Here is a 25,036-nt window from a genome sequence, read left to right on the forward strand (position 1 = left end):
ATAATAATGCTTCAAAGTAAAACCAACGCTGCTTGCAACTATTTCTATTGAGACAAAAGATTCATGTCAGGGGGGTCAAGGAAATTGAGCTTCGATGATGCTTAATTTATTTTATCAAAATGCATTTACATGTTTATCTGAATGCTTATAGCGTACCTTGTCTACTTTATCATTATAAGAGTAAATGACAGAAAAGCTTGATGAACCCTCTTGTACAGTTTAAAGCTTGGTACACTTGTTCGAATTTGGCGAGAGAAGGCTAAAGAACAAGCAAATATGCTGGCATGACAGCTTCTATACCTTCGTTTCTCCCTTTTCAGTATGACATTAACTTTTATTTTGTTTCAAAACTAGCTGATACTATGGTTATAAAAATAGACAGCACTTGCAATCCATAACTACAGAAGAGCAAGATCAAGCTTACATACATGACGACATGGACAGTTAAAATGTCATGCTGGATCATTTACACTTACGAGAGCATGCTTCATACTTTTTTTTATTCACGGAAACACAACAAGACACTAAATACGCGAAAAATGACATGATTTATATAAGTCCATGGTGGACTTTTGAATTTATTTAAACAAATAATGATCAGCATCTTTAATGTTCTTTTTTTTTGTAAATGCGCAGACTACAAGTTTGAAAAACGACGTTTCAAGCTTCGTCTGCTTCTTCTTTCTAGCTTCCTTTGTTCACTAAGCGTTACAGGGCAGGGTAAATAACACACAAGGCGTCCGGATGAACCACAAACCTGCCCTGGATGCTGAGGAAGCACCACTATACGAAGCAGTGGCGATGTGACAGGCGCGGATGGAGAGCGAGGAGGAGGCGGAGAAGGAGAAGGAGTAATTCTTGTAGGAGTATCGCTGGTTGAACAGCGATAGCTGATGGCTGGCTTGGAGGCGCAAGTGCAGGATCAGAGGAATTGGAACGAGCTCTTTTTGCGTAACTTGCTTGATACTTCCGAGCCACCAGCTTTTCTTTTTCTTGAAAGCTAAAGAAACAGTGGTTCAGATGAAGGGAAGTCGTATGCCTTAACTTTTTTACCTTTGGGTTTGGCTTTTTGCTAGACAGTCCCTTTTTAGATTCGTTGTAGTTGCGTAGTGATCTGTTGTAAAGGGAGTATGAGATAGAAGTAAAACAAACAAATGGATAGGCTTACCTGATCCAGGTGTTCATTGAAGCTGTCATATACCGCGTCTTTAGAGAGAGAGAGAAAAGTGAGTGTTGCTTTTTTTTAATATCTTTTCTAGCCCTGGATTCCGTTTGTGTACCTGTAGATCCCATTTTTACTATACATGATAAGATTTTTTTTACTTTATTTTCCCATTCTCTTTTTATGGCATCAATATTGCATTTGCTTATAATACATACAGATTTTAATACAGCACGCTTTCGTACGCCTCTATAGGTTATTGTTGCCTTTAAATGGTCAATAAAAATCCCAAATCTATGGCTACCTCATCAATTATTCGTTGTTATTGAGCTTGAGCCTTAAAGCGTACGAAAGAGGGTCTTTTCTTCTACATTGATATCCAATGGCAACAACTGAAATGGTCCATGGCATTAAAATGAAACAATAAAACAACAAAACACTACAGCCATAGTTATAATGTGAGATACACCAAAGTACAGTGCATGTTGCCATGAAAAAAAGCCCCTTAAAGCCATATTATTGTTTGATTATGTGTAATTGAGATTCAGTTGATCATCCTTGAGCAAGTAACATGTGAATGCTGTTACCATAGCTCCCTCACTTATTTACTTGATCATCATGTCCACTGCTTACTATATTATAGCAGTAATATATACACAACAACGAAACTAAAGGGTAGTAAAGTAAGAGTATTTCCTATCATAAACAGTGCCAAAAAAGAGGGAACCAAGGACGATTATTTTCCAAATTCGGAACAGTTCCGAAGTTCTATTGATCTATGGGAACTTCTTAAAAAAAAAGATCTACATATGACGTTCTATTGAAGTGAGTTAGTTGAGTAAAACAGCAATAGAACCTGTTATATCTTTAAGCCAGACCTCTATAAATATGTTTGTCATAATTACTGGTACATTAGAGCACAGAAATGTCACTAGATTACTCATCTAGTGGGTCATCTCTTACAGCGTTGACAATATGAAAAACTATTACCGCGCACATACACACAAGGCATAGTTACCAAGTACGTGTCTTGTTTATCGTTCTTTTATTTTACGCCATCATTTTGGTTAATGGATAAGAGTAAATTAGCAGAGATCCTTTCTGAGAAAATAAGGTTACCTACTTCCCTATAACCTAGAAGTAGCCTTGTGCAACCTTTGGGACCCTTTTCTATTGGAGTGTTACTGCACGCAACAACGGATGAATAGTTAAAAGAATATTGACTTACTCACTCTCTTTGCTTTTATTCACTTAATGTTGATCTTTCTAAAGTATTCTTGACGTATCCTTTGTAACTTGTAAAGAAAAAACTAAAAAAAAGGAGAGCTGCTCTACCCATTCGAACGCGTGTAATAATATGCATATGATAATTGACGGCGGTTGCCATGGAGATCTTTCTAAAATAGAAGAGATCAGAACAAAATAGAGCAAAAAAAAAAAAGAAGCGTTTAAGCGCATTTCATAGAGGAATTTAGCGTTTCTAATAACTAATTTAGTCCATGTATCCATAATAGCATGAGCTATCCACGGATAGGTTCCGGATTATATTATAAAAAAGGAGTGAGATAAGCTCAACGTCTAAAAGAAGAGAAGAGGAGAAGATCGAACGATGCTTGATATAGAAGTCAGAATAAGATGAAGATAAGAAAAGAATATATTGAAAGGACAACTCTGTACTTTTTCTGTTTTTCTTTTTCTTTATCGTATTACTTTTTTTCATAAACATGTCCAACCGATACGTCAAGCAGCAAATCTACGAAATGTTAAAAAAGCAGCAGGAGCTTTTGCTCTTCTTTCAAGAGATAAGCAAAAATATAGAGGAAGAAGGCCTTTCTATTGGAAAGTTGGAGAGCGAGCTGGCTGGGCTCAGCAGTCAACAAGAAGACTTCATGAGTAATGTTTATGTAAGTTATATTCACATCAGTATACTATTGGTTACTTTCTCTTTATTTGATGCATTTCACTAAGATGTCTTCGAGACTGCTGGTCTAGCCGAATAAGAAGAGAAAGAAGATGTTAATGAAGAAAAGCAGCTCGTGGCGGACGAGTACAAGATGGAGAAGATTCGCCGTGACGTGGTGATGATGGCTCGTTTGCAAGAGGAAGGCTTTTTCTGAAGTCTCAATGGTATCCTATCCAAATCAAAAGAAGACAGTGAACAACAAAACTCGGACAACACTTGTGTGTTTTATTCAATAAAATAACCTTTCTTTCTTTTTTTTAACTCTAACTATGAGCAATCCTTTGTTGTCAGAAACTAATAATTGAGGGAAAAAAAAAGTGAGCTTTGCATGACTTGGAACCCATTTTGCCTTTTTAGTAAAATTTCACGTTCAGATCAACTTTTATGAAATTGCTAGAATTTTTACTGCATTTTAAAATGACACAATGAGCAATTACGTTGCCTCCTTTCTTTTCCAATCATCAGCATGGCAGAACCAGTTCAACTCTATATATATGATCTTTCTCAGGGCTTAGCCAAGTCCATGTCCCTTGCATTAACAGGGAAACAAATCGGTAAGAATAAATAAAGTGTATATGTGTGTAAACGAATATCTTATTTATTTTTTTTTGTAAGACGGTATTTGGCATACTTCAGTTGTTGTCTACGATCAAGAGTTTTACTATGGCCAGGGTATCATGGCTGTTCCTCCCGGAAGCACACAACATGGTGCTCCTCTCCAAAAGATTGATATTGGCGAAACATACCTTCCTCTTGAAGTTGTCCTTGAATATATAGATAGTCTTCGATCGGTTTATACGTAAGGAGGACATGCATAATTTTGATGTGCGGTTCATTGACATTGTATAGAGCCGAAAAATATCACCTTTTAGACTTTAATTGTAATACCTTTTCAAATGATTTATGTCAATTTTTATGCGGAAAGACAATACCTGCTCATATCACTACTTTACCATCCGAAGTTATCAATACGTAAGTAACGTTTTATTTTCTTTTTATTCCAAACTCATCTCTTTCCAGGCCCTTTGGACAATCCATTTTGCCAATGATTGAAAATATGTTTGGTCAGTCTCGATTAAGACCCACTACTACTGCTGCTGTTCCTCCAGTACAAGCACCGCCAGCCGAAACGGTCAATCGTATTCTACAGGGTGAAAGACCCACGACAGAGACAATCAGCAGTTTATTGCAAGGTATCTCCTCCGCAGCAATGTCTGCTGCCCCAACAGAAAAGAACCCTATTCAAGAAGTCAAGAGCGCACAGATGATGGAACAGTTGATCACCAGCTACAAAGCAGTGGCCGTCATGTTCACCTCACCGACATGTGGACCGTGTCAAATGATCAAGCCCAAGTTTAAAGAGCTCATACAAGAGAAAAACAGTAACCCACAGCAACAGATCAGAGTCTTAGGCGTACTTTTGGACATGTCAGTTGCCATGGATGCGGCAAAGTACAACATCAGGGGAGTACCGACGTTTCATTTTTACTTGGATGGGAAGAAGGTCGCAGAATTTTCAGGCGCTGATTACGCAGAATTGAAGAGTCAAGTGGACATTTTATTATTCGAAGCTTATCCTCGTAAGTTACATGTATTAATTCTTTATTTATTCTAACCGCTTTCTACATGTATAGCTCATCCACACCGAAAGCTGCTTTTGAAAGCAATCATCAATCAGCCCAACGTACCTATTCTTTACACCAATGTTGGAAAACTAGATGTTATTTATGGAAAGTTGAATGAGTTTATAAAGGCGAATAATGTGACTTTATCGGATACTGAGAAAAAGGCGCTGGATGAAACCAAGCAGGTGCTCAGCAAGGAAAAAAAGACACTTAATGTCAACGAGTGGAGTGAGCTGTCTAGGACATTATTGGATAAGTTAAACAATGATCAGTTATTCCCATTTTTGGATATCTTCAAGTCATTACTGCTTATTCAGGACGTTTCCAACTATTACACTACAAACCGTATGTTATTCATATATGACCTCCTTTTTATATAAAAGACTAAACACTGGCTTTTTATATAGCTGATCAATTGGGCAGAGTGATGGACATTGCCACTCAAAACTGTGAAACGCTTACGAGAGCAACATGGATCATGATCTTACGCGTCGCTTGTAACCTATTTGCTGATTCGACCTTGTCCACAACTCACTTTACTTCCCACTTGGAAGGAGCAACCTATCGATCACAGCTCACACAAATGTTAATCACTAGCTTGTTATCGGATGACAGTCAGATCAGACAAGCAGCCGCGTCACTTGCATACAATTGCTCCAATAACGTCTCGATCGAACGACTGAAAAAGGAAGAGGGGACGTTTATCGGTATAGCAGAACAAGAAGATGATGATTGGCAAGTTGAACTATTGAGTGCAATGGTTGACGCATTGACTAAAGAAACTGATGAAGAAATCAGTAAGCTCCATCCTTGTTTATATTCAATCCGATTGACTCCTTTTTTTTTGTAGTGCACCGTTTATTAGCTGCTGTTGGCAAACTACTATTTTTAGCTCCAGAGACTTCATCTGTGGGCAACTTACTATCTGCATTAGATTTGACAAACATTATAGAAACAAAAAAGAAAGAAGGCGTCATCAAATCGACTTTATTGCTTAGTTTATCCTCTGATATCTCCAAGATTGTTAAACAAGAATCTGTGAATGAATAAAAAAATAAAGGTTTTGATTGGGTGGCTTGACAAGATCCCTTTTTTTTTTCATTTTATATAAAAATGTCTGAGGAAAAGAACAAACGAAAAGGAAACAAAAAGGAAGACAAGAAAAAGGGAGGATCGAAAAAGAAAGAAAAGGCACTTTTACGAGAAACAGAAAAACGAAATGCGGTGATGACTGCATTCAGCAAATACTATGAAGCCGAGTGGGGATCCGAACGATGGCCGATTCTACTAGAGGCACTCAAACGACCGGTTCGACATTGCATCATGATTAACAAATATGCTCAGATTGACCAAGTAAAGGCAAAGCTAAAAGATACCTTGCACGACTTGATCATGCTTGACTTTTTGAGTATCCCCTGTTATGCATCCAAAACATGCTCTCGATTCCCGCCACCTTCAAAAGATAGCCATGAAATCACCGATTATTATATCCTCGACGCTGGTTCCGTTCTGGCAACCGAGGCTCTAGACATTCAGCCAGAGGATCACGTTCTGGATCTATGTGCGGCGCCAGGCGGCAAGACATTGTCCATCTTGCAGCGTTTGGATAAGCAGTACGGACGGTTGACATCGAACGAGATCGCGTCTGATCGTAGACGACGGTTGCGCCAAGTCATTGAGTCTTATTTACCGCCTGATGTGCTCGCAGATGTCAGTACTGTTGTCGGCAGGGACGGGACACGATACTATGGTGAGCCAGAGCAGTATGATAAGGTCTTGTTAGACGCACCTTGTTCGTCTGAACGTCATCTGCTGCATGACGAAAAGGAGTTTGAACTCTGGACACCCAAACGCACTCAAATGAACGCCAAACGGCAGTTTTCTTTGCTCAAGGCTGCAGTGCATGCCGCTCGCGTCGATGGATTGATCTTGTACGGTACTTGTTCTATTAGCTCACTAGAAAACGATAAAGTCATTGAAAAAATGATCAAAAAGGGCAAGATTCCTGTGGAACCTGTCAAGATGAAATGGGCTATTGGTGAAAGAACAAAATACGGATGGATCATCTTGCCTGACAAGACCGATGGTTGGGGTCCCTTATATTTTGCTCTTTTAAAACGAACAGGTGTCTCAAAGGAGGATGGCGAAGATAGTGAGAGTAGCGATGACAATGAATAATTCTCCCCCCTGCTACACTTGTATTAAACTCCGGGAGGCTTCTTTAACTTTCTAGAATAAAAAAAAAAAGAATAATAAAAGAAGGTGAATTTGTTGTCTTTTGCTTTTATATATATTTATTTATTAGAACATGTTTGGCTGTATTGCTGCTGGTCGACTGGTATTTTGACAAGCCACTCTTTGAAAATAGCAAATTAAGGACAACGTATAGGTTCAAACTAATCTACAACAAGTTGATGTCAACAAATATGTATTTGAATTAGCAGATGCTCAAAATATAAATCACATTGTCGTCTTCTTACTTGGAACCATACCATTTGAACCAGGATATGCTGCAACTGTTCACTTACTATGGCCTAATAAAGAGTGGCAACTCTTGGGAGGGTATGGCTTTTAATATATAACATGGATATATAAAAGACTAATATCACCATAGGCTTTCTAATGAAAAGGCAAGCGCTATATTCCGTCTCAAGGGTACAACAGCAACACCGATGGTTCCTACGTCAGCCACGCTGGGGATTTCGATTGAACCAATTCAAGTCGTTCAACAAGAACTCGCTACACTTCCAAATACAACAGCAGCAACAACAGCAACATCCACATCCTTGGTCAAACCAAGCATGAATGTAACTCAAGTAGGCCAGATGGCAGAACGAATTTTAGAAAACCTTTACAACTATGTCACTTCATTCACTGTACAGAACATACCAGTCAATTCGATCCCGATTGGACAATTAACAGAGAACGGATATCTGTCACTAAAGACATTTCAAACTTGGTATGATAATCTCTCAAGGAAACTAGCAACAAATCCAAATTATTTAAATGAAGAAAAATCAGCATAAATCCTATTGTTTTAATAAAGCCATAGCTTATCACCCAGAGCAGTAATAACTCAAACATTGTGTGACATTCTTTTTTTTCTTTCTTTTTCTTTTTCTTTTTAAAATAATGCATACTTCACAAGAACGCGTTTTCATTCTCGGAGGCACAGGCAATGTAGGCTCCAAGACAGCCAAAGACCTCTTGGCAAAAAACATTCCAGTAACAATCTATGCCCGTCAACCAGAGAAAGTCTACACTTTATTTTCCAACAATCCACTTGTTCAAGTTGTCCAAGGCGACTACAGCGACATGACACCACTCAAGAACGGATTGAAGAGGCACACACGTCTTCTACTTCTCATTGCTGATTTGCCCAATATGCCTTCTCATAAAAGGACCATCGCCAGCTGGGCTTATGAGGCAGGCGTTCGACAAATAGTCGATATCTCCAGTCTTTGGAGCAGCTTCCCTTGGCGTACGACCTACATTGGAACTCAACACTATTATGCAGAAAAGGCCGTCTACGAACTGCCAGACCGTGGCGCTTTTGTCGCCTTGCGACCTGGTCGATTCATGTCCAACCTGTTTCACTTTGGTCTGTTTGAGAACGATCATGTCCTAGATACACTCCACCCTGACCAACCACAAGGCTGGATTTCACCCAACGATATTGGTGCAGTCGCAGCAGCTATCCTCAGTGACGATATCCAAAAGCATGGAGATGCTGTGTATGAACTCAACAGTGATGTTGTCACGCCCAAACAGCTTGCAGAACACTTCTCACGCGCTCTCGGTCGTCCCTTTGGCTATAAACAGATCAGTGCACTTGACAAGTACAACAGACTGATGAGTTCAGGTTATATGAATCATAGCATGGCTTTCGGCTTGTCTACGACTCTGGCTTCTTATGACATACAGAATCCTCTCATCTCAGACGGCATTCAGATACTTCTTGGAAGAAATCCTGAGAGACTGGAGGAATATATTATGGACAATAAGCACTTGTTCAAGCATTAATAAGTAATGTCCTAACGGTATCTGTTGCATAAAAGTTTTTTTTTGTATTAAAACATGGGTTTTATTTATCAAAGAAACACAATATGTCCGTATCGATTGTAGAACGCTTCATCCACAGGAACAAAATAAGTGAGGGCCGACCAAATCTCGTCAGCAAGTGATGCTATAAAGTTTTTGTCTAGCAAATCAGAAACCCCGATCCAGCTTTGTCTGTCTTAAACTATCAGGAATCGTATACAGTTACAAGAGTTTGACTTTGATTCTGTCTTAAAAGAAATATCAAACATTTCTCTTCTTTTCTGAAAAGTGACTAATTAAACATGTCAAGCCAAAATTCATCAGATAATGCCCATAGCTCTTACTAAAAGCGCAAACTTAAAAAGCACTGGGGAGTCTTCTGGCTCGATAAAGTTAATTTCACCTTGGGTCGTATTTCTGATATAGTCCAGATACTCAAGAGTAGCGTCTAAAAAGTTGTTGATAGAATTCGTGAGACTAGATCCCCTCTCCCAAGAAAAGCACTTGAAGCTTCGAAAAAAGCTTGGCGAAAGGGCTCCAAGATACTTGGAAAGAATTGTAAGAAGTCCATTTGCGTCTTACGATTCTGTAAGATTCGAATTATAGCAAGCTGAGTTATAATCTCTCGACAGACAGTAATCACCTACTTGCAGGAAATGGGCTTTAGATCTTACTTTGCTGCACATAAGCCATCTCTTACAGAAGCAAACAAAAAGAAAAGACTAGGTTGGGCCTTGTGTCATGTCAAATGGGCTCAAGAACAGTAGAAAAGCATGATTTGGTCGGATGAATCACGATTTACGGTGGAGGGCTATGACAGTGGGACCAGAGTTATTTGTAAAGTCGGCGAATGATACGAGTCTCGTCCTGTTAAGCTCACAACAAAATGGGGGGCCATGGAAGCGCTATGAAGCTGTTTTTGGGCAGGAAGCTTTGAGCCCTTATGGTGATCGTTGACGGTCCTGAAAACCAGGACGTGTAACATTGACATTTTGGCCTAGAACTTTCACCCTTGGTTCAAAAAACTGGTAGATGAAAAAGAGAGGGATTTCATCTTTCAAGAAGATAGCGCAAGCTGCCATACTGGTGGCTATGCGAAATGGTGGAAAGAGGCACATCAAATAAGAGGTTTTGAGTACTGGCCTGCCCAAAGCCCAGATTTAAACCCGATTGAGTATATTTGGTAGGCTCTTGAAAAACTTATCGAGGACAAATGAACCACTATTAGCAGCATCGATGATTTGAAGGAGATCTTAAATGACCAATGGAGAAATATAATCGTGGACCTTGCTCATTGCTTAGTTGCAAGTATGAGTGATTGATGCCAAGCAATTATCGACACCAAAGGCGGGCCAACGAAATATTGAAATTAAAATAGACATGTCAAACTTTCTTTTTATAATGACTATGAAATTTTAAATAGTATCAAAATCAATTTCCTGAGTGATTAATCTGATAGTTCCGGATGACCTGGCCAAAATGGGGGCATTTTTTTTAAAAGCTCTGGCGAGCACTGGTTCTCGCCTTGGATGCTCAATACATTTTTTGAAGAAAGCAGGACTTTTACCAAGAGATAGAAATTGGTTAAGCCATGAAAGAAAATTGACAACTTTTCTAAATTTATGCTTCACGGCATATCGACATGATCATCATCAAGTTTTGATGGTGCCCACAATACATTCACAAGACACTCTCTCTACAGAAAACAGCTTCAATAAAAGTGATCTATTTATTTGTTGATCCATTTGTTTTCAAAATGTGACCAATTTATTCATGTTAAAAAATAAGTAATGTACTGCATTATTTACAAATAGTAAAAAAAAAAAAGGGGGGGATTCTATTAAGCTATATTCTATATTAATCAAGTATATCTTGTATTATTTGATTGCAACAACTTGGTCTCTTCATTAGGTCGATGTCTAGCATCTGCTTGAGGTAACAGTTCGTCATGAATCGTAATCGCTTCCTCTTCTGTCAGTTTATTCAACTGCTGCTTCCACGAGATCAAGAGGACACCGCCGATAGTCAAGGACACTCCGATCATGACAAGTACAAGTTGATACCATGTAAATCGATCCCATTGATCATAATAAACCAGTCCATTGAAGAGACATGATACATTAAAGACGCAGCATGATATAGGAAGCATAATGACAGTATCACATAATTGTAATCCTTTGTTTAAATAATGCAGCTAAATAAATAGATAAGACATATGTTTGCCCAAATATTCTGATATTTACCTGCAGGACGGCCGTACCGACCATCATGATCAATAAGATCCAAGTTAAAGAATGTTGTAGCTGATTCTTATCAGATACAATAGTAAGGATGATCAATTCGATACCACTTTTTGCAAATAGCATGCTTTGACTGCTAATATTGCCTGCCAATACACCATAACTTTTAAATGATGAGCGTCAATATAAACATGCATTTTGTCTCTTTTTACCTGATGCCAATATATTTCTTAAATTCATTCTTTTCAATCCATCGACCCACCCACTTACCCACGGTCGTAGGAGGTAAAGCCGCTGACTCTATTTGATCATACAGATACTCACAGTAGTGAGTTAACAATGCACTTGTGACTATCACGAATTCTAAACAACTAAAATAGGCAATAAAGCCAGGCTTTTTATATAACCTTATCAGGTCATCTATGTCATGGTCTGGTTCGGATACGACGCCAAAGAGGCCGAGAAGGAGTGTGCCGAGAACGATAAGACAGGTGCCCAATACTTTTTTGAGATCGAATGGGTCACCAAGGATGAGCTTAGCAGCTAATGCGTTGAACACGAGTGATAGAGCTCCGATTGGTGCTAAGATGACAATGGGTAAATAGCCAATGGTAAAAATAGACCCAATGATATTGGCTGTCAGAAATGCACAAAAACTGATTACCCAAAGGGGTCGCTTGAGATAATGTTTTCGTTCTTCTATTGGATAGATGGAATCATTCAGTAGATGAGATTTACGTTGAAATGCCATTGCAAATGATTGAATAAAGTTGGTTACGATGGATACAATGATGCCTATCCAGAATTGTTTTGTGTATATTTGTTGTTCATATTGAATTGATACATCCATTTTAGTAAAAAAAAAAAAAAGAAGAAAGAAAGAAAGAAAGAAAGAGGGAAATAAATAAATATGAAAAAAAAGGATAAAGTATATCCGATTTTTTTTAGAAAAAAGTGTATGATGTGATGCATAAATTCCCTAAATTATCTCTCTCTTTGGTCTCCCTTTTTAAAATTAATGCAATTCATTCAATTTTGCGGATTATCATTATTACATCTTCAGCTTCAAATTCAGATCAACTGTTTAACCGAATATAATTGTTTATTAATAAACTCTTACAAGAGCAATTATGGCTCTGCTTGTTCAATAGGTGATTCAGGTAAAGGTGTATCCTTGGCTACGTCCTCATCATGTTTCTTCTTACTTGGTATCCTATGTAACAATCCATATCCTACATCACATCCCAGGGACCCCTCTCCTCCCCATTCATGATTAGGTATGATTATACACTATATAATAAATATCAAAACATACAGCAACATTGTTATCATCTCACCTCTCTGCAACTATCCCATTCTGAGTTATAAAGGTACAGTCTTAGTGGTTTACCGAGATATTCTTCCACAAGGGCATAAAAATCGTCTTCGCTTCTCAGTGTCATATGTGGACTTCCAATGATATAATCAGAGTGAGGAATGATACCTGCCATTTCAGCAGGTGAATTAGGTGCAACATCGAGTACATGCCATACATTCTCTCCAGCACGTTCAAATGAACAGAATCGAATGGAACAACCAATCAAGCTCTTTTCATTTGGATCTGAATGCCACTTTTTGCTTGGCGTTAAACTAACCTCTTTAAAAGATGTTAATATGTCTTTTATATATATATATATATATATGCAATGTACCTCGAAATGCTTGTTCTTTACTAGAATAAATGCCAATGGGCACAGGCTTATCTTCATTTCCTTCAAGTTCTTTTATTAACACTTGACTATCTCCATTATTCTAGTAAACTGTGTTATACTACTAGAGATGACTTGAATGTTTATATATACCAGTGGAATATGATTGATGCTGACAATATAATCAAAAAACTGTTCAATACCTGCGTGAAATGCAGGTGAATTTTCCTTGACCTATTATTTACTTTATACAGTTATATATGATGTATTTTCCTCTCTCTTTGTTTACTCTCTATACTTTCAAGACATGGAAACCATATTGTCCTTGTTCAGAGCTTTGTACTCCTCCCATTATTTTCTTGGAAAAAAAAAAAAGACGCGCGGGTTTCACTACACCAAAAGACGGGTTTCCCTTTTGGCTTGATTTTTTAAAAGTCCGTCATATACATCTACGCTTGATCTCAAGTTCAGTGTATGAGCCCTATTTTTAAAGCTTTTGTTTCTTGAATGAAAGTTTCTTTGCTTAATTTACTTTTGATAATTTAGAATATGTACACGTTAAACATTTTACTACATGAAAGCCAACCAAAAAAAAGGAGATAGAGAAATGACTATGTAGATGAGCTTCACTATGATTGGCTAGTCATAATAATGCAACCAATGACGTCTCCTTCAGATAAAGATCAAGTGATCATGATGTTAATTACAACATTTCTTTTTTTTCTTTTATTTATTTATTTATTCATTCATGACCAATTCAACTGAAGAACAAGAGCAAGCAGCAAAACGATGGATGATCATAGGAGCCTATCAAGCAGGCGCATCAGAAAGAAAAATTGCTCGTTTATCTGGTCTTTCAACAACAGCCGTTCGTCATATCATCTTGAATTACCAACAAAGTGGAAACCCTTCTATACCCAAAAAAGTGCCCAAGAGAGGTACCATAGATTATTATATGAATAGACACATCACTTATTTTTTTTTTTTTTACTTAGTAAGGGAAAAACTAATTGTCGAATATGACGAGGATGGAAATATAATTGAATCTGAAGACGAAGAAGACGAAGAAGAAGAAGAAGATAATGAATCATCCAGAAAGAGAACAAAATATGATGAATCTTCACAGGTAAAGCCACAAGCACCAAAAACACAAGTGACTAAACATCTAAAAGTCTCCTAATCGATTACCACCGCCTTCCAAAATGGACCAAACAATACGTGGGTACGAAGTATGGACACATGCCGACGACATGGCCTTGCTCAAATTTGCTCTTGACCATCTCTACACAGGAGGCTGGCATGAACTAGAAGCTCAATTTGACGGACGACATTCTGCGAGATTATGTTATGAGCGATGGAAGCATCTAAAGGGTTTATTAATACACGGTATCACAGATCAACCCAACACACCATGGTGAGTCAATCGACGGATAAAGAAGGGCACCACCTTGGGCACCAGCTGAAGTTTGGGACGATGTAGGTTCATTTCATGTTTTGGCAATAAATCATCGACGTCATCATCCATATCTGCAAACTCACTTGCAATGCTCATAAATTCCTTATTGCCTGGGACAAAATCAAGCTCTTCTTCATCATCCACTGTCATCATGAGCTTTTGACGCTTGCGTTCCAAGTGTCGTTGTTTTCGTTCCTTGTGGTACAAGCATAATGCATCAATCTCTGCCTTCAATCCTGGGTACTCGGTCTGCGTCAGAGCGTCTTGCACACAGCCATTGAGGTCCACGCGCGCGGGCAGACCGTGAGAAATAAGGCTAAAAATAGAATTAACATAAGCCAATAGGCTGTCAAACAGTCGTGAGTGGTCCTGAGCGTGCACGCGGTGAACAAATGTGTAAAATTGCTGCTCGTGGCGCTGGACGAGGTCAATGAACGGCTGAGCGGTGTTTGTGGCGTCTTGAGCATCAAGCTGATCAATGAGCTGGATGAGGTCATCGATGAAATGTGACACGTGGCCGATGGTATCGCCAATGTTGGCCGCTTTGTACACTTCGGCCAATGGCTCATAAAAGATCGCAAACAGGTCCTTCATAAGCTCGCCCGTGACGCCTTGGAAGACGAGAGCCATGAGTGTCTCTTGTTCTTGCTTTTTGGCATACAATACCCAGAGTTGGTACAGGTACATCACTAGCTGACGAGGTTCGTCTTGTTGGTGAGCAAAGGCCACCTTTAGGATCTGGTCTGGTCTCAGCACAGGCTCGATCGCTGGGTTCTTTAACAGCTCGAGTGTTTCTGATATAGGATCATCGCCTGCTTCAATATCGACGGGCATCTCTGTCTTGACCGCATTCGATATCTTTTGACAAAGAGCTGCATCGTTGATCTTGGCCTCGAGTTCTTGAATATCCTTTTGCATCTCTTTAGACTCCTCACTCAAATTGGCCAAAATGATTCTAATACGTTGGCTTAGTTTAGGTCATTCTATATATTGTTTATTTTACCTCTGAAAAAGACTCTTTCCACCAAACGGTTGAGCCAAAAAGAGATCAAGCACACCCTTGACCATCGCAAACGGGTTTGACAACTTGAGGATTTGAGCCATGGTACGGTAAGGTATGAGTGAATGCGTACGTTTCAAATTAGCCACGTTTTCGACAGATCGATCCGACGTGACAAACTGAGTATGTAGAACAAAGGCAAGACTAAGAGACAGGTTAAACATTGCCTTTTGTAAGGCATTCTACTTACTTGATTCTTCCCCACTCGATCGCCTTTTGTAACTCAACTGGCAACTGATCGATTTTCTCTGTCTTTTTGATCGTCTCAAAGATCTCCAGTAGCCCATTGGGTTGCATCACTTTCTGCTTGAGCATATTGAGGAGAGCATCCAACTCGACAATTTTACTATCCACTTGTTCTCTAAACCTCTTTTCTTCCTTACGTCTGTTCATATCCATCTTTTCACGCTCGTCGCGGTCCTTTTCTTCCTCCTTGGTCAGCTCGATTGGTTTGTCGGTCAAAAAGTTGTAAAAGATCTCGCTCTCGGCCACGGCTGTGATTGAGGCGAGTCGTCGGAGAAAGAGACGAAGGAGGATACGATCCTTTTCTCGATGCAGACAACTCACTTGCGCATTCGTGTCGTGTGCCTTGCTCGGCACAGTTGGAATCTCGGCAGTAGGAAAAGCTGCCTTGAGGTCGTCACGAAGCTGACGGAACTGACCGTGACGTCTGGCAACACGTACGACCTTGTCTGTGCGGGTTTCGATAATGAATTCAGAATGAACGTGTTCTCGAATCGTTCTCACTTCGCTCACGTCACGCACTGTGATGATGTTGACCTTGATTCCATTCATGCCAATCCACTCTAGATAATCTTCCTCGCTCTCGAGATGGGCTAGGCTCATGTCTGTGGCTAGTTCGCCCATATCTTGCCTCATCACTTGAATCCTTTCTTCCGGCCGTGTCGTCTTGATGACAGCAGATAACGAAATGTTCAAGAGCCGCTGGAGCTTATAGAGCATGATACGACGCTGTGAGTCCTCTCGTCTGGGTGCATAATTGTTTATTTTCAATTTATAGTATTCGTCAAGGAAGGACTGTAGCTTGTTCCAGAATTGTCTTTCGTCGCCCTTTTGAAGTAGCGGAAAGTTCAAGACGAAGCGGTGGGCAATGAACTGAAGGAACGGGTAATCGGAAGCGTCCTTCTTGATAACATTGGATAGTATCTCTGGGTGTTGTTCAAATGCGTCAAGCTCTCGTTCGAGTTCCAGAGAGATCAGTTCTCGTTTGAAATAGTGTTCTTGTTGTGGGGTCAGCTCCATATGTGTGTGAATGCAAAATAAAAAGAAAAAAAGGGAAAGGTTGCTTTTATACTAAAATTATGCGCATTGTATCACTCCGCAATTGTTTTATAATTTGCTTGGCAAGCCGTCAAGCTCTTTTTGATGTCATGACGATATTTAGGAACAGATTTTATTGATAGCAAAAAAAAAAAAAAAAAATAGGCACAAGGGGAAGATACATTGGCGAAGAGAACCAAGGCTGTCTCCCTTAGTTTCTTTTGTCAATTTTAATATTATAAGCTATGGGTGATGTATGGCCAATTGTACAATTGGTTGAGCGCGTCTTTAGTAAATTATTTAAAATTTTTGGCCAATCTTGACAGTGAACACGACAAATGCACTAGAGAATAAGCTAATGCTACGAGTGTTTTTCTGTAATGCCGTCCATCTTGGTTTTCTTTAAAGAAGAAGAGATATTTTAAAAAATGCTGTTATTGCTGTATTATAAATGTGTTTCTTTTTCCGGTCTCAGTCAAACTGACATTTATGCTCATTCTGTTTGGAATCATTCTTTTCTTGGTGAGATTATGGTTTGTTTTGCCTCGTCATGACAACCTCATTTCCAAGAAAAGAACAGGCCACTGTAAGACATGTATCATCTTAGGCTCTGGTATTTTATAAAAAGAAAGAGAGAGAAATATAGTCATTCATATTTTTGTGATAGGAGGACATACAACTGAAATGATGCAACTCGTAAAGGGCTTAGACCTTACACGATACACACCAAGATGTTATGTGATTGCAGATAACGATCGATTAAGTGAAGAGAAAGCAAGAGAATATGAACAAGAAATGAAAAAGGTAAGACTTTATTTGATTTGTAACATCGTCTTATATTAGAGTAGGGTACCTTTTTTATAAGCAAGATACCAAGAGCAAGAAGAGTAGGTCAACCTATCAAGACAGTACCATGGACCATGTTGTATTCCTTATTCAAATCCAGTCAAGTCTTTTTGGGTACTCTGATACCTGATTTGGTAAAGTGATTTTTGTTACATATATGTGTATTCATGCCTATATAGATATTATGTAATGGACCTGGTAGCTGTTTACCCATCTGTATACTAGCTTATATTCCAAGGGTAAACTCATCATATCATACGACAAGGTTATTCATGCGCTTATTGTAGTTACTCGGGATCAAAAGGATTGACATCATCTATGTTGAATCGTTTGCACGCGTCCATTCTTTATCTGTGACTGGCAAATTGCTCTACCCATTTGCGGATCAATTCTTGGTTCAATGGCCTGAGCTTGTTTCTCGATATCCAAAAGCAATTTATCAAGGTGTATTGGTTTAAAGTATGCACGTGGGGAAGAATTCGTTCATCTGATTGGATGATAGGAGTATGAATTTATTTTTTATTGAAATAAAAAATTGGTATGTTCTACACACAAAAGATGAGACTTTACATATAAAATTGCTATTACATTAATGCTTTCCACCCATACGAACTATATATACAAGAATGAGTTTACGTCACCATTTATCAATATATATCACTTACGCCAAAAGTTCACAACGACAGCTGCTAACAAAAAGATACAGAGAACAGTGGGTCCAACACGATCATCATAAGCTGCTGCTTCCCTATTTCTAATCTTGTTTGCTCTCCAATGAAAAGTCCACAAGGCGTAGATCATGACACCCATTGCAATTGTCGTAAATAACACGGCTGACAGACGTCCAATACGATCACCAAAATTTAATAAACCCATCGCTAATCCTCCAAGAACGACAGTAAAGTTTAACCATGATAAGAATGTACGTTCATTTGCAAAGAATACTTTGGGTTCAACTCGTACAGGAAGTGCAATACGTTTACCACTCGTAGGTTCTAAAGAAGACATATTTTTTTTTTAAAAAAAAAAAAAAGAGAAAAGAGAAAGAAGAAATCAAAAAATATCCGCTTTGCTCTTTATATTTCCCAGATGGTTATGTGTAACCTCAATTGAAAGCATAAACCATTCTATTAGCAAAAATAAACGTATAGAAATAAAAAGCTATCAGGTAAAGATATGAATGTATGATATGAAGGATGTGTAAATAAAAAAGCAAAAGACAAACAAAAACACACAGACAAGAGGAATAAATAAAGTCAGCCAAAAATATTAAGTCCCCCTTTTCTTTTTTTCTCTTGTAATTGCATGTCCAACGAAAGTTCAGAGAGCGAGTACTCTGATATTCATTCGATCCATTCTGACGAAGAAGAAGAAGTTCAGGACTATAAAAAGGGTGGATATCATCCAGTTCAACTCGGAGACAAGTTTGATAATGACAGATACATTGTGTGTCGAAAGCTAGGCTGGGGTCACTTTTCAACCGTTTGGCTTGCATTTGATAATCTGTAAGTTTATAATCAACTCATAATTCAACAATAACTCATGTCATGTAGAGCAGATCGACATGTCGCTTTAAAGATTGTCAAATCAGCCAATAGATACACAGACAGCGCTCTTGAAGAAATCAAGCTACTTGAAACCGTCAAAAAGACAAACTCACAAGCCAGGGGGTACCAACACGTCGCGCAGCTGCTGGAACATTTCTGGCATGAGGGGCCTAACGGAAAACACGTGTGCATGACATTTGAAGTGCTCGGAGAAAGCCTACTTTCGCTCATGAAGCGATACAACTATAAGGGCATTCCTCAGTCAATCGTCAAAAGGATCTCAAAACAGGTCCTTGAAGGCCTTGATTATCTTCATAGAGAGTGCGGTATCATCCATACCGATCTTAAGCCCGAGAATGTGCTCGTTTGGATCCCAGATGTCGAGGAGTATCTCAAGAAGGAAACAGAGGATATTCGTAGTGGTAAACAACAACAGCAGCAACAACAAGGGGAGCAACCCAAATCACTTTTGGACGGCGTTGACACATCAGGCATGTCAAAGAATCGTAAAAAGAGGTTAAAGAAAAAACTGAAAAAGCAGTTGCTCGCCAATGATGTGAAAGAACAAGAAGATCAGAGGTAGTGTTATTAAACAAAAAAAAAATGGATAAACTAATCATCATTAAAGTGAACTAGAAAATGGGTTCAAACAGCTACAAATCACCAAAAATGAAAAAGTCTTATCATCTTCAGTCCTTGATTTTGCAGTGATCGAAGCCAAAGAGAAGCAACAAGACTTGGATAGCGTGTTTAGCGATATTGTTGTCAAGATTGCTGATCTCGGAAATGCCTGTTGGACAGACGGAGATTACACGCATATCATTCAGACAAGGCAGTATCGTAGTCCGGAAGTCATTGTTGGCGCCAAATGGACTCAGGAGGCAGATATGTGGAGTGCTGCGTGCATGGTAATGATATGGTAATATCATATGTGTGTACAGCTAACAAGCTATTTAGATCTTTGAACTTCTTACTGGTGAATTCTTGTTTGATCCTAGAGCAGGTTCTAAATATAACAAAGACGATGGTACAACTATATAAATATAGCTATTATATATTGACCCTTTTCTCTCTCTCTCTCTCTAGATCATCTTGCCCAGATTTTAGAACTCTTACGTACTGTCCCCAAGATCTTGATAACCGGAGGTGAGTTCTCTCGAGAATTCTTTGATCGGTCTGGTAAATTGAAGCATATAAAAAAACTGCGATACCGTCGTCTACGTGATGTACTCCATGACACCTTTCTTGTTCCTCCTGAAGATGCTGATGCGATCAGTGCATTTTTACTACCCATGTTAGAAATGGACATGACCAAGCGTGCGTCTGCTAGTCAAATGCTTTCAAGTGAATGGCTAAAAGATGTGTAGAAAGAGAAGGAGAGATTATAAATATGTATATACATATACATTTTACATATACACACATACATACTATTATTGTTATTATTCTATTATCACTGCTATCTTTTTATGTTGTAGTGTTGCAGAATATTTAAATGTATAAAAATACGAAAAGCAGAAAAACAAAATTATACATATATATACAAATGTACACTCCCCCGTTCTTCTTTATTGTTGTGGTTTAAATTTAAGCATCAACAGGTCACCTACTTCACTAATATGCTGAATGGCCTCATCTAAATCTTTGCGTGTATGAGCAGCTGATATACAGAATCGAGCTCTTGAACTGATGATCGGTGTTGCTGGGTACCCAACGACGACAATGGCAATCCCACGTTTCAACATTTCTCTTGAAAAGGCGCTTTATAGAATATATTAGCCTCTCTTTTAGGTGTCTTGTAAGAATGTACTTACGATATCTTGGCAGGATTAAACAAGAGAAGAGGAATGACCGGACTTCCTTCATCTCCATAAACAATGAACCCCAGTTTTCGTAGCGCGCTTGCAAAGTATCTAGAGTTCTCGGCCAGTGTCCGAATACGGTCCGCTCCATCCTGAGTACCATCTTGACCTCGAATAATCGTCATACTTGCACTCACTTGTTGAATGATGACCGGAGACATCGTTTCGGCATATGTAAACGCATGGTTGGTTAGCCTCAGATGATCCATAACTGCCTTGTCACCAGCAATGTATCCACCAGCGGCGCCAAAAGATTTAGTGAACGTGCCCATCAAGATGTCGACATGTTTTGGATTAATGCCGTAAAAGTCACAGACACCTCCACCATGCTCACCAAGAGCACCGATCGAGTGTGCTTCATCCACGTAGAGGTAAAACTATCAACCATTTTTCAGTTGACAGTTTTTTTTTGTCATTGATCACTCCTTTTACCTTGTATTCTCGCTTGAGTTTCAGTAGTTCAGGCAAGTTCACAATAGATCCTTCCATCGAGTACAGTCCCTCGACAATGACCAAAATCTTTTTCCAAGGACGATGTGTCCTTGGTTGGCCCTGTGAGATGGCCTCTCGTAAGACGTTTTTCAAATCGACCATGTTGTTATGTTTGAACACACGTACAGATGCTCCTGATAATCGCACGCCAAAGATGATGGAGCTGTGGTTCAATTCGTCACTAATGATCAGGCATCCCTTTAGATGATGTTAGTTTAGCCCATAAAAAAAATGACTCATGTACCTTGTTGACCAAAGCAGGAATCGTGGTAGAGTTAGTAGCAAATCCCATAGAGACAACAATAGCATCTTCCTTGCCTACAAACTGAGCAACCTGCTTTTCCAATGCTCGATGAATATCTAGTGTGCCTGCTTCTACTCGCGTGCTGCTGCTGCTTAATCCATACTCCTTGACACACGATTCGACTTGATCGGCACAGTAGCCTTCGTTTTGAGCAAACCCCAAGTAATTATAAGATGAAAAATTAGTAGCCTCGATCGTTCGACCTGTCAAACTTGGAAGGAGATCAATATTAGAGATATCAAATTGAAAAGAAATTTACCTAAATGTTTGGTTAAAGTCTTTGGATTCTCTCTCCAAGATCTTGATCTTTCGTCCAGGCACACCTGTCATGGGGCGATTCCAACAATCCCTAGCAAGGGAGTTGATAAATGCACACTTTGTCTATATCATGCTCTTTACCTGATACGCATATACATACGTCTTGTATAAAACGAGTCAAAGTCAGAAACCAAAGGCGCATAACCCTCCGTCGCTCGTAGATGAGCATATTTCTTATGCTTAAACATTTTACCAAGAATGTCTCGAAGATGACCAAAGATAATCAATATAAAATAGTTGAGATAAGTCGAGACGAGCACAAACAAGGGTGCTGCTTCCATCTTTTGTTCAAGGTCTTCATATTTCCTTTGGCTAGCTGCGATCGAGTTTCTTCGTTGTGTCGGTGTCAGATCGGGTAAAGTGAGGTCAGATGACGACGGAGGAAGATGAATTAGCGGTTGACGTTGAGGTGGGTACGCAGACGAGACAGAGTAGGCTCGTCGTGTACGTTTGACGAGATTCGAGATTGAAAATGAACGTTGGCGAGTACTCGGTTGAATACCTTCGACATGGATTGTTGGAATCGCTTGTTGCATTTTAATATATAAAAAAAAAAAGTTTTTGAAACAATGGGATTTCCTTTTTTTTAATAAGCTTTGTGTTACTTTTGTTGTTTCTATCACAAAAAACAGAAAACCGAAGATTTAAGGCATTTGATTGGATGAAGTATCAAAGCCCTTCTCCGAGTTGTGCACCTTACGAGAATAGATAATTCCGACATATCAACAGATGTGCTCCCGAATGCTGCATTCGACAATAAAAACAATGCAAAAAACTAAATGGGACCAGTATATGCTTGAGCTACAAAACAAGGTTGAGCTCATTTCAGACTGACTTTTTTTATTAATCTATTCTATATGTCAGTCCAAAAGCCTTTCAAAGTCAATGTCCCTTGATGCTTAGATACGCTGCTCTATATACATGTCGCTTCAGTTAAGTAAGAATTAGCTAAAAGAGATTTATAGTTCCGACTATACAGTCATTCTTATATTCAGAAATCATAAAGAGGTGCTTTAATGAACTAGTTCAATATCAAACATTATATCCTAAGTAAACCGAATCTGTGAATAAATGTTCAATAACCTTGCTCGTCTTGTATGAGATTAAAGATACATTCAAGACTGCTTCAACTCATATAGATATAACGAAGCATGTTGCAAACTGCTAGATTCATTACTATTTGAATATAGGGTAACCAAAAGGAACAAAGACAGGCAAATCAAATTATAGTTTTTATTTCCAATTATGATCATACATATATATATAAAGTGTTAAACATCAACAAATATTGTATTTACACTATTTTATATAATCTATAAGAGCAATAGCTATTGTATACGCGAGGTCCATCTTTGTTAATATATAGATCTGTATATTGAATATCCTTTACCAAGGCTAGCTGCTTTTGGATAAGTCACAACTTGATGTTTCTCGACAGAAGACCTCTTGAGACATTAGGCGTTTGCATGATTATACCATTACTTAGGGTTCATCGAAAATTCGTGCAAACGCTTCAAAAAGTATTCATGCAATGTAAACGAAAACAAAAGAGAAAAAACATGTCAAAGGCATCCGTGTATACTTGTATCGTACAGAAATAGAACATCATTATTTCTAATTATCGAATAGGTTGTAAAAGAAAGTGTTTGTTATCAAATAACAAGTACATACTTTTTGCAGCTCCAAAGCTTACTGGAGTAGGAGATGTCAGCAGAATATTCTAGGCTTATTATAAATAATCCAGTATAGCCTAGAATGAATCGCTTGATATTCATGGATATACCCTTGTTGCTCCCTCTTCTGTAATCCTTAAAGATGACCCAGCCATTTACTCTAATTAATTATTCAAGCAAACAATATCACATAACACTTACAGACCATCTTTCATAAAGCAACACAATTCCTAACGGGTCTAATCTCCTCTGTCAGCTGATCCTTATGTTTACTGTTTGCTGTATACTTAAGCCTTCTTTAAGGTTATGGTATCCATGTAATATATTCCAATACGGATAAGTTACGTTATATTTCCTGAGCATATGCAAGGCTATGATAGGGGTCTTTGATTAGTTGATCTAGCCGAGTTTCAGATAAATACACCCATGCTTTTTGAATATAAATAAAGCTCGCGATTCATTCATATATTCTTTCTTTGCGTTATTGCATACAAGCTGAAAACATGAAGGTTATCTCTGCTGTTCTCTTTGCTCTTGGCTCTTTTATGGTCAAATCTACTGTTGAAGGCTACCACATAATGGACAACTATCCATCTCGTAACTGCCACTCTGGTCCAATGGGTGATGACAGACTTCAAATCTGCTGGAAGGCTTGCTTTTTTGAGAAGCCCAGATGTCCTACAGGCTGGGAACCAGACAGAGTAGGCCACTGCTGGACCTGTTGTCGTAAAGAAGACGATGAAGACTACGAATGAATCCAAAAGTACATGTTACTCTTTAACAATAAAGTACACATCTTTCTTTCCAAATTGGTACGAAATTGTCTTTTGTACTTTTATGGTCTACAGTAGACAGCTTCCTTTTTTACTTTCAATAAGATACAGCACAATAGAAAATTTTAATCTGGGTGTACAATTTTTTACAGAAAAGCACAGATTTACATACAGTTTAACTCTACGGCAACTATTCTTTTGTCTGGAGATTATAAATAAGCATTTTAATGGACTAAATTATTTCTTACTAATATCACACATCATGTTCTAAGCGAACTAGATCCTTGAAGAAATAGTTCATAATCTTGTTTTTGTCATCACTCAAAATGAGATTAAGGACGCAGTCAAGACTGTTTCAACTCAAGTAGTTGGAATAGGGAACGATGTTAAGGAGCTGAGAACCGCAAAGGAAGGATACGAGGAAAAGCTTTATGATATGCAGCAAAGGAATGCTAAACTGAGAGCACAACTTTGAGAATACTCTTGTTGATACAGTTGACGCAAACAGGTCAAAATACACAAGAAAAGACAAGTTAGCTCAGGGCCCGTTTGTAAACAACTTATACCATGATGGCTCTGTTCAACATTCTATTGTTAAGGTTACTAAAAAGAACTCTCAACTCTCTTGGAGCTTCTTAAGAAAAATGACGCAAGACGTGTACGGCAATCCTGTGGATGACATTATGTTCAACGCTGCCTGTGAAT

General features: G+C 38.7%; 13 protein-coding genes across 13 annotated transcripts; 8 read left to right on the forward strand and 5 right to left on the reverse strand.

The window, feature by feature from the left end:
- Positions 1 to 3,583: 3,583 nt before the first annotated feature.
- RHIMIDRAFT_97651 (DUF862-domain-containing protein) lies at positions 3,584 to 5,844 on the forward strand. Its single transcript, XM_023615951.1, has 7 exons — positions 3,584 to 3,679; positions 3,741 to 3,924; positions 3,975 to 4,097; positions 4,146 to 4,705; positions 4,760 to 5,095; positions 5,158 to 5,547; positions 5,601 to 5,844. Exons 1-7 carry the CDS (start codon positions 3,592 to 3,594, stop codon positions 5,798 to 5,800), a joined length of 1,881 nt encoding a protein of 626 aa, XP_023461252.1. The 5' UTR covers positions 3,584 to 3,591; the 3' UTR covers positions 5,801 to 5,844.
- Positions 5,845 to 5,977: 133 nt separating this feature from the next.
- On the forward strand, positions 5,978 to 6,928 carry RHIMIDRAFT_249163 (S-adenosyl-L-methionine-dependent methyltransferase; the record flags this gene model as incomplete). Its single annotated transcript, XM_023610590.1, has 1 exon — positions 5,978 to 6,928. One exon carries the CDS (start codon positions 5,978 to 5,980, stop codon positions 6,926 to 6,928), a length of 951 nt encoding a protein of 316 aa, XP_023461253.1.
- A 130-nt stretch (positions 6,929 to 7,058) lies between these two features.
- RHIMIDRAFT_209225 (inositol metabolism protein Opi10) lies at positions 7,059 to 7,776 on the forward strand (the record flags this gene model as incomplete). The annotated part of the gene is made up of 3 exons (XM_023607123.1): positions 7,059 to 7,088; positions 7,140 to 7,312; positions 7,365 to 7,776. 3 exons carry the CDS (start codon positions 7,059 to 7,061, stop codon positions 7,774 to 7,776), a joined length of 615 nt encoding a protein of 204 aa, XP_023461254.1.
- A 77-nt stretch (positions 7,777 to 7,853) lies between these two features.
- On the forward strand, positions 7,854 to 9,097 carry RHIMIDRAFT_274364 (NAD(P)-binding protein). The gene has a single exon (XM_023612449.1). The coding sequence runs from the start codon at positions 7,883 to 7,885 to the stop codon at positions 8,771 to 8,773; it is 891 nt and encodes a 296-aa protein (XP_023461255.1). The 5' UTR covers positions 7,854 to 7,882; the 3' UTR covers positions 8,774 to 9,097.
- A 1,362-nt stretch (positions 9,098 to 10,459) lies between these two features.
- RHIMIDRAFT_231889 (uncharacterized protein) lies at positions 10,460 to 11,901 on the reverse strand. Its single transcript, XM_023607709.1, has 3 exons — positions 11,244 to 11,901; positions 11,035 to 11,194; positions 10,460 to 10,985 (listed from the first exon to the last, which is right to left on the reverse strand). The coding sequence occupies exons 1-3, from the start codon at positions 11,879 to 11,881 to the stop codon at positions 10,653 to 10,655; spliced, it is 1,131 nt and encodes a 376-aa protein (XP_023461256.1). The 5' UTR covers positions 11,882 to 11,901; the 3' UTR covers positions 10,460 to 10,652.
- An 83-nt stretch (positions 11,902 to 11,984) lies between these two features.
- Positions 11,985 to 13,089, reverse strand: RHIMIDRAFT_274366 (Grasp55 grasp domain protein). Its single transcript, XM_023612450.1, has 5 exons — positions 13,018 to 13,089; positions 12,873 to 12,953; positions 12,723 to 12,822; positions 12,369 to 12,667; positions 11,985 to 12,321 (listed from the first exon to the last, which is right to left on the reverse strand). The coding sequence occupies exons 1-5, from the start codon at positions 13,069 to 13,071 to the stop codon at positions 12,160 to 12,162; spliced, it is 696 nt and encodes a 231-aa protein (XP_023461257.1). The 5' UTR covers positions 13,072 to 13,089; the 3' UTR covers positions 11,985 to 12,159.
- Positions 13,090 to 13,467: 378 nt separating this feature from the next.
- Positions 13,468 to 13,899, forward strand: RHIMIDRAFT_249168 (uncharacterized protein; the record flags this gene model as incomplete). Its single annotated transcript, XM_023610591.1, has 2 exons — positions 13,468 to 13,657; positions 13,715 to 13,899. 2 exons carry the CDS (start codon positions 13,468 to 13,470, stop codon positions 13,897 to 13,899), a joined length of 375 nt encoding a protein of 124 aa, XP_023461258.1.
- Positions 13,900 to 14,115: 216 nt separating this feature from the next.
- On the reverse strand, positions 14,116 to 16,498 carry RHIMIDRAFT_209122 (uncharacterized protein; the record flags this gene model as incomplete). Its single annotated transcript, XM_023607114.1, has 3 exons — positions 14,116 to 15,130; positions 15,179 to 15,379; positions 15,426 to 16,498. The coding sequence occupies 3 exons, from the start codon at positions 16,496 to 16,498 to the stop codon at positions 14,116 to 14,118; spliced, it is 2,289 nt and encodes a 762-aa protein (XP_023461259.1).
- A 507-nt stretch (positions 16,499 to 17,005) lies between these two features.
- RHIMIDRAFT_209216 (oligosaccharide biosynthesis protein Alg14 like protein) lies at positions 17,006 to 17,820 on the forward strand (the record flags this gene model as incomplete). Its single annotated transcript, XM_023607120.1, has 5 exons — positions 17,006 to 17,129; positions 17,184 to 17,320; positions 17,365 to 17,496; positions 17,542 to 17,601; positions 17,650 to 17,820. The coding sequence occupies 5 exons, from the start codon at positions 17,006 to 17,008 to the stop codon at positions 17,818 to 17,820; spliced, it is 624 nt and encodes a 207-aa protein (XP_023461260.1).
- Positions 17,821 to 17,951: 131 nt separating this feature from the next.
- RHIMIDRAFT_242527 (uncharacterized protein) lies at positions 17,952 to 18,370 on the reverse strand (the record flags this gene model as incomplete). The annotated part of the gene is made up of 2 exons (XM_023609802.1): positions 17,952 to 17,974; positions 18,028 to 18,370. 2 exons carry the CDS (start codon positions 18,368 to 18,370, stop codon positions 17,952 to 17,954), a joined length of 366 nt encoding a protein of 121 aa, XP_023461261.1.
- Positions 18,371 to 18,667: 297 nt separating this feature from the next.
- RHIMIDRAFT_249171 (kinase-like protein) lies at positions 18,668 to 20,276 on the forward strand (the record flags this gene model as incomplete). The annotated part of the gene is made up of 5 exons (XM_023610592.1): positions 18,668 to 18,867; positions 18,916 to 19,488; positions 19,538 to 19,817; positions 19,867 to 19,936; positions 19,996 to 20,276. The coding sequence occupies 5 exons, from the start codon at positions 18,668 to 18,670 to the stop codon at positions 20,274 to 20,276; spliced, it is 1,404 nt and encodes a 467-aa protein (XP_023461262.1).
- A 201-nt stretch (positions 20,277 to 20,477) lies between these two features.
- RHIMIDRAFT_286886 (PLP-dependent transferase) lies at positions 20,478 to 22,166 on the reverse strand (the record flags this gene model as incomplete). The annotated part of the gene is made up of 6 exons (XM_023613420.1): positions 20,478 to 20,670; positions 20,724 to 21,148; positions 21,204 to 21,461; positions 21,508 to 21,778; positions 21,827 to 21,916; positions 21,967 to 22,166. The coding sequence occupies 6 exons, from the start codon at positions 22,164 to 22,166 to the stop codon at positions 20,478 to 20,480; spliced, it is 1,437 nt and encodes a 478-aa protein (XP_023461263.1).
- A 1,791-nt stretch (positions 22,167 to 23,957) lies between these two features.
- On the forward strand, positions 23,958 to 24,387 carry RHIMIDRAFT_274376 (uncharacterized protein). Its single transcript, XM_023612451.1, has one exon. It carries the CDS (start codon positions 24,062 to 24,064, stop codon positions 24,311 to 24,313), a length of 252 nt encoding a protein of 83 aa, XP_023461264.1. The 5' UTR covers positions 23,958 to 24,061; the 3' UTR covers positions 24,314 to 24,387.
- Positions 24,388 to 25,036: the final 649 nt, after the last annotated feature.

The sequence above is a fragment of the Rhizopus microsporus genome (genome assembly GCF_002708625.1).
Source record: "Rhizopus microsporus ATCC 52813 unplaced genomic scaffold scaffold_33, whole genome shotgun sequence".
NCBI lineage: Eukaryota > Fungi > Mucoromycota > Mucoromycetes > Mucorales > Rhizopodaceae > Rhizopus > Rhizopus microsporus.

Excerpts from the sequence above, each read along its gene's own strand:
- RHIMIDRAFT_97651 (XM_023615951.1), top strand. The coding sequence starts at position 3,592 with ATGGCAGAACCAGTTCAACTCTATATATATGATCTTTCTCAGGGCTTA. Across the intron at positions 4,706-4,759 it reads ATTATTCGAAGCTTATCCTC|CTCATCCACACCGAAAGCTG; the intron begins GTAAGTTACATG and ends CTACATGTATAG. Across the intron at positions 5,548-5,600 it reads AGAAACTGATGAAGAAATCA|TGCACCGTTTATTAGCTGCT; the intron begins GTAAGCTCCATC and ends TTTTTTTTGTAG.
- RHIMIDRAFT_274364 (XM_023612449.1), top strand. The coding sequence starts at position 7,883 with ATGCATACTTCACAAGAACGCGTTTTCATTCTCGGAGGCACAGGCAAT.
- RHIMIDRAFT_231889 (XM_023607709.1), bottom strand. The coding sequence starts at position 11,881 with ATGGATGTATCAATTCAATATGAACAACAAATATACACAAAACAATTC. Across the intron at positions 11,195-11,243 it reads AAGAAATATATTGGCATCAG|TTATGGTGTATTGGCAGGCA; the intron begins GTAAAAAGAGAC and ends ATCATTTAAAAG. Across the intron at positions 10,986-11,034 it reads TCGGTACGGCCGTCCTGCAG|CTGCATTATTTAAACAAAGG; the intron begins GTAAATATCAGA and ends CTATTTATTTAG.
- RHIMIDRAFT_274366 (XM_023612450.1), bottom strand. The coding sequence starts at position 13,071 with ATGGGAGGAGTACAAAGCTCTGAACAAGGACAATATGGTTTCCATGTC. Across the intron at positions 12,954-13,017 it reads ATGGTTTCCATGTCTTGAAA|GTCAAGGAAAATTCACCTGC; the intron begins GTATAGAGAGTA and ends AGTAAATAATAG. Across the intron at positions 12,823-12,872 it reads GCATCAATCATATTCCACTG|AATAATGGAGATAGTCAAGT; the intron begins GTATATATAAAC and ends ACAGTTTACTAG.
- RHIMIDRAFT_274376 (XM_023612451.1), top strand. The coding sequence starts at position 24,062 with ATGAAGGTTATCTCTGCTGTTCTCTTTGCTCTTGGCTCTTTTATGGTC.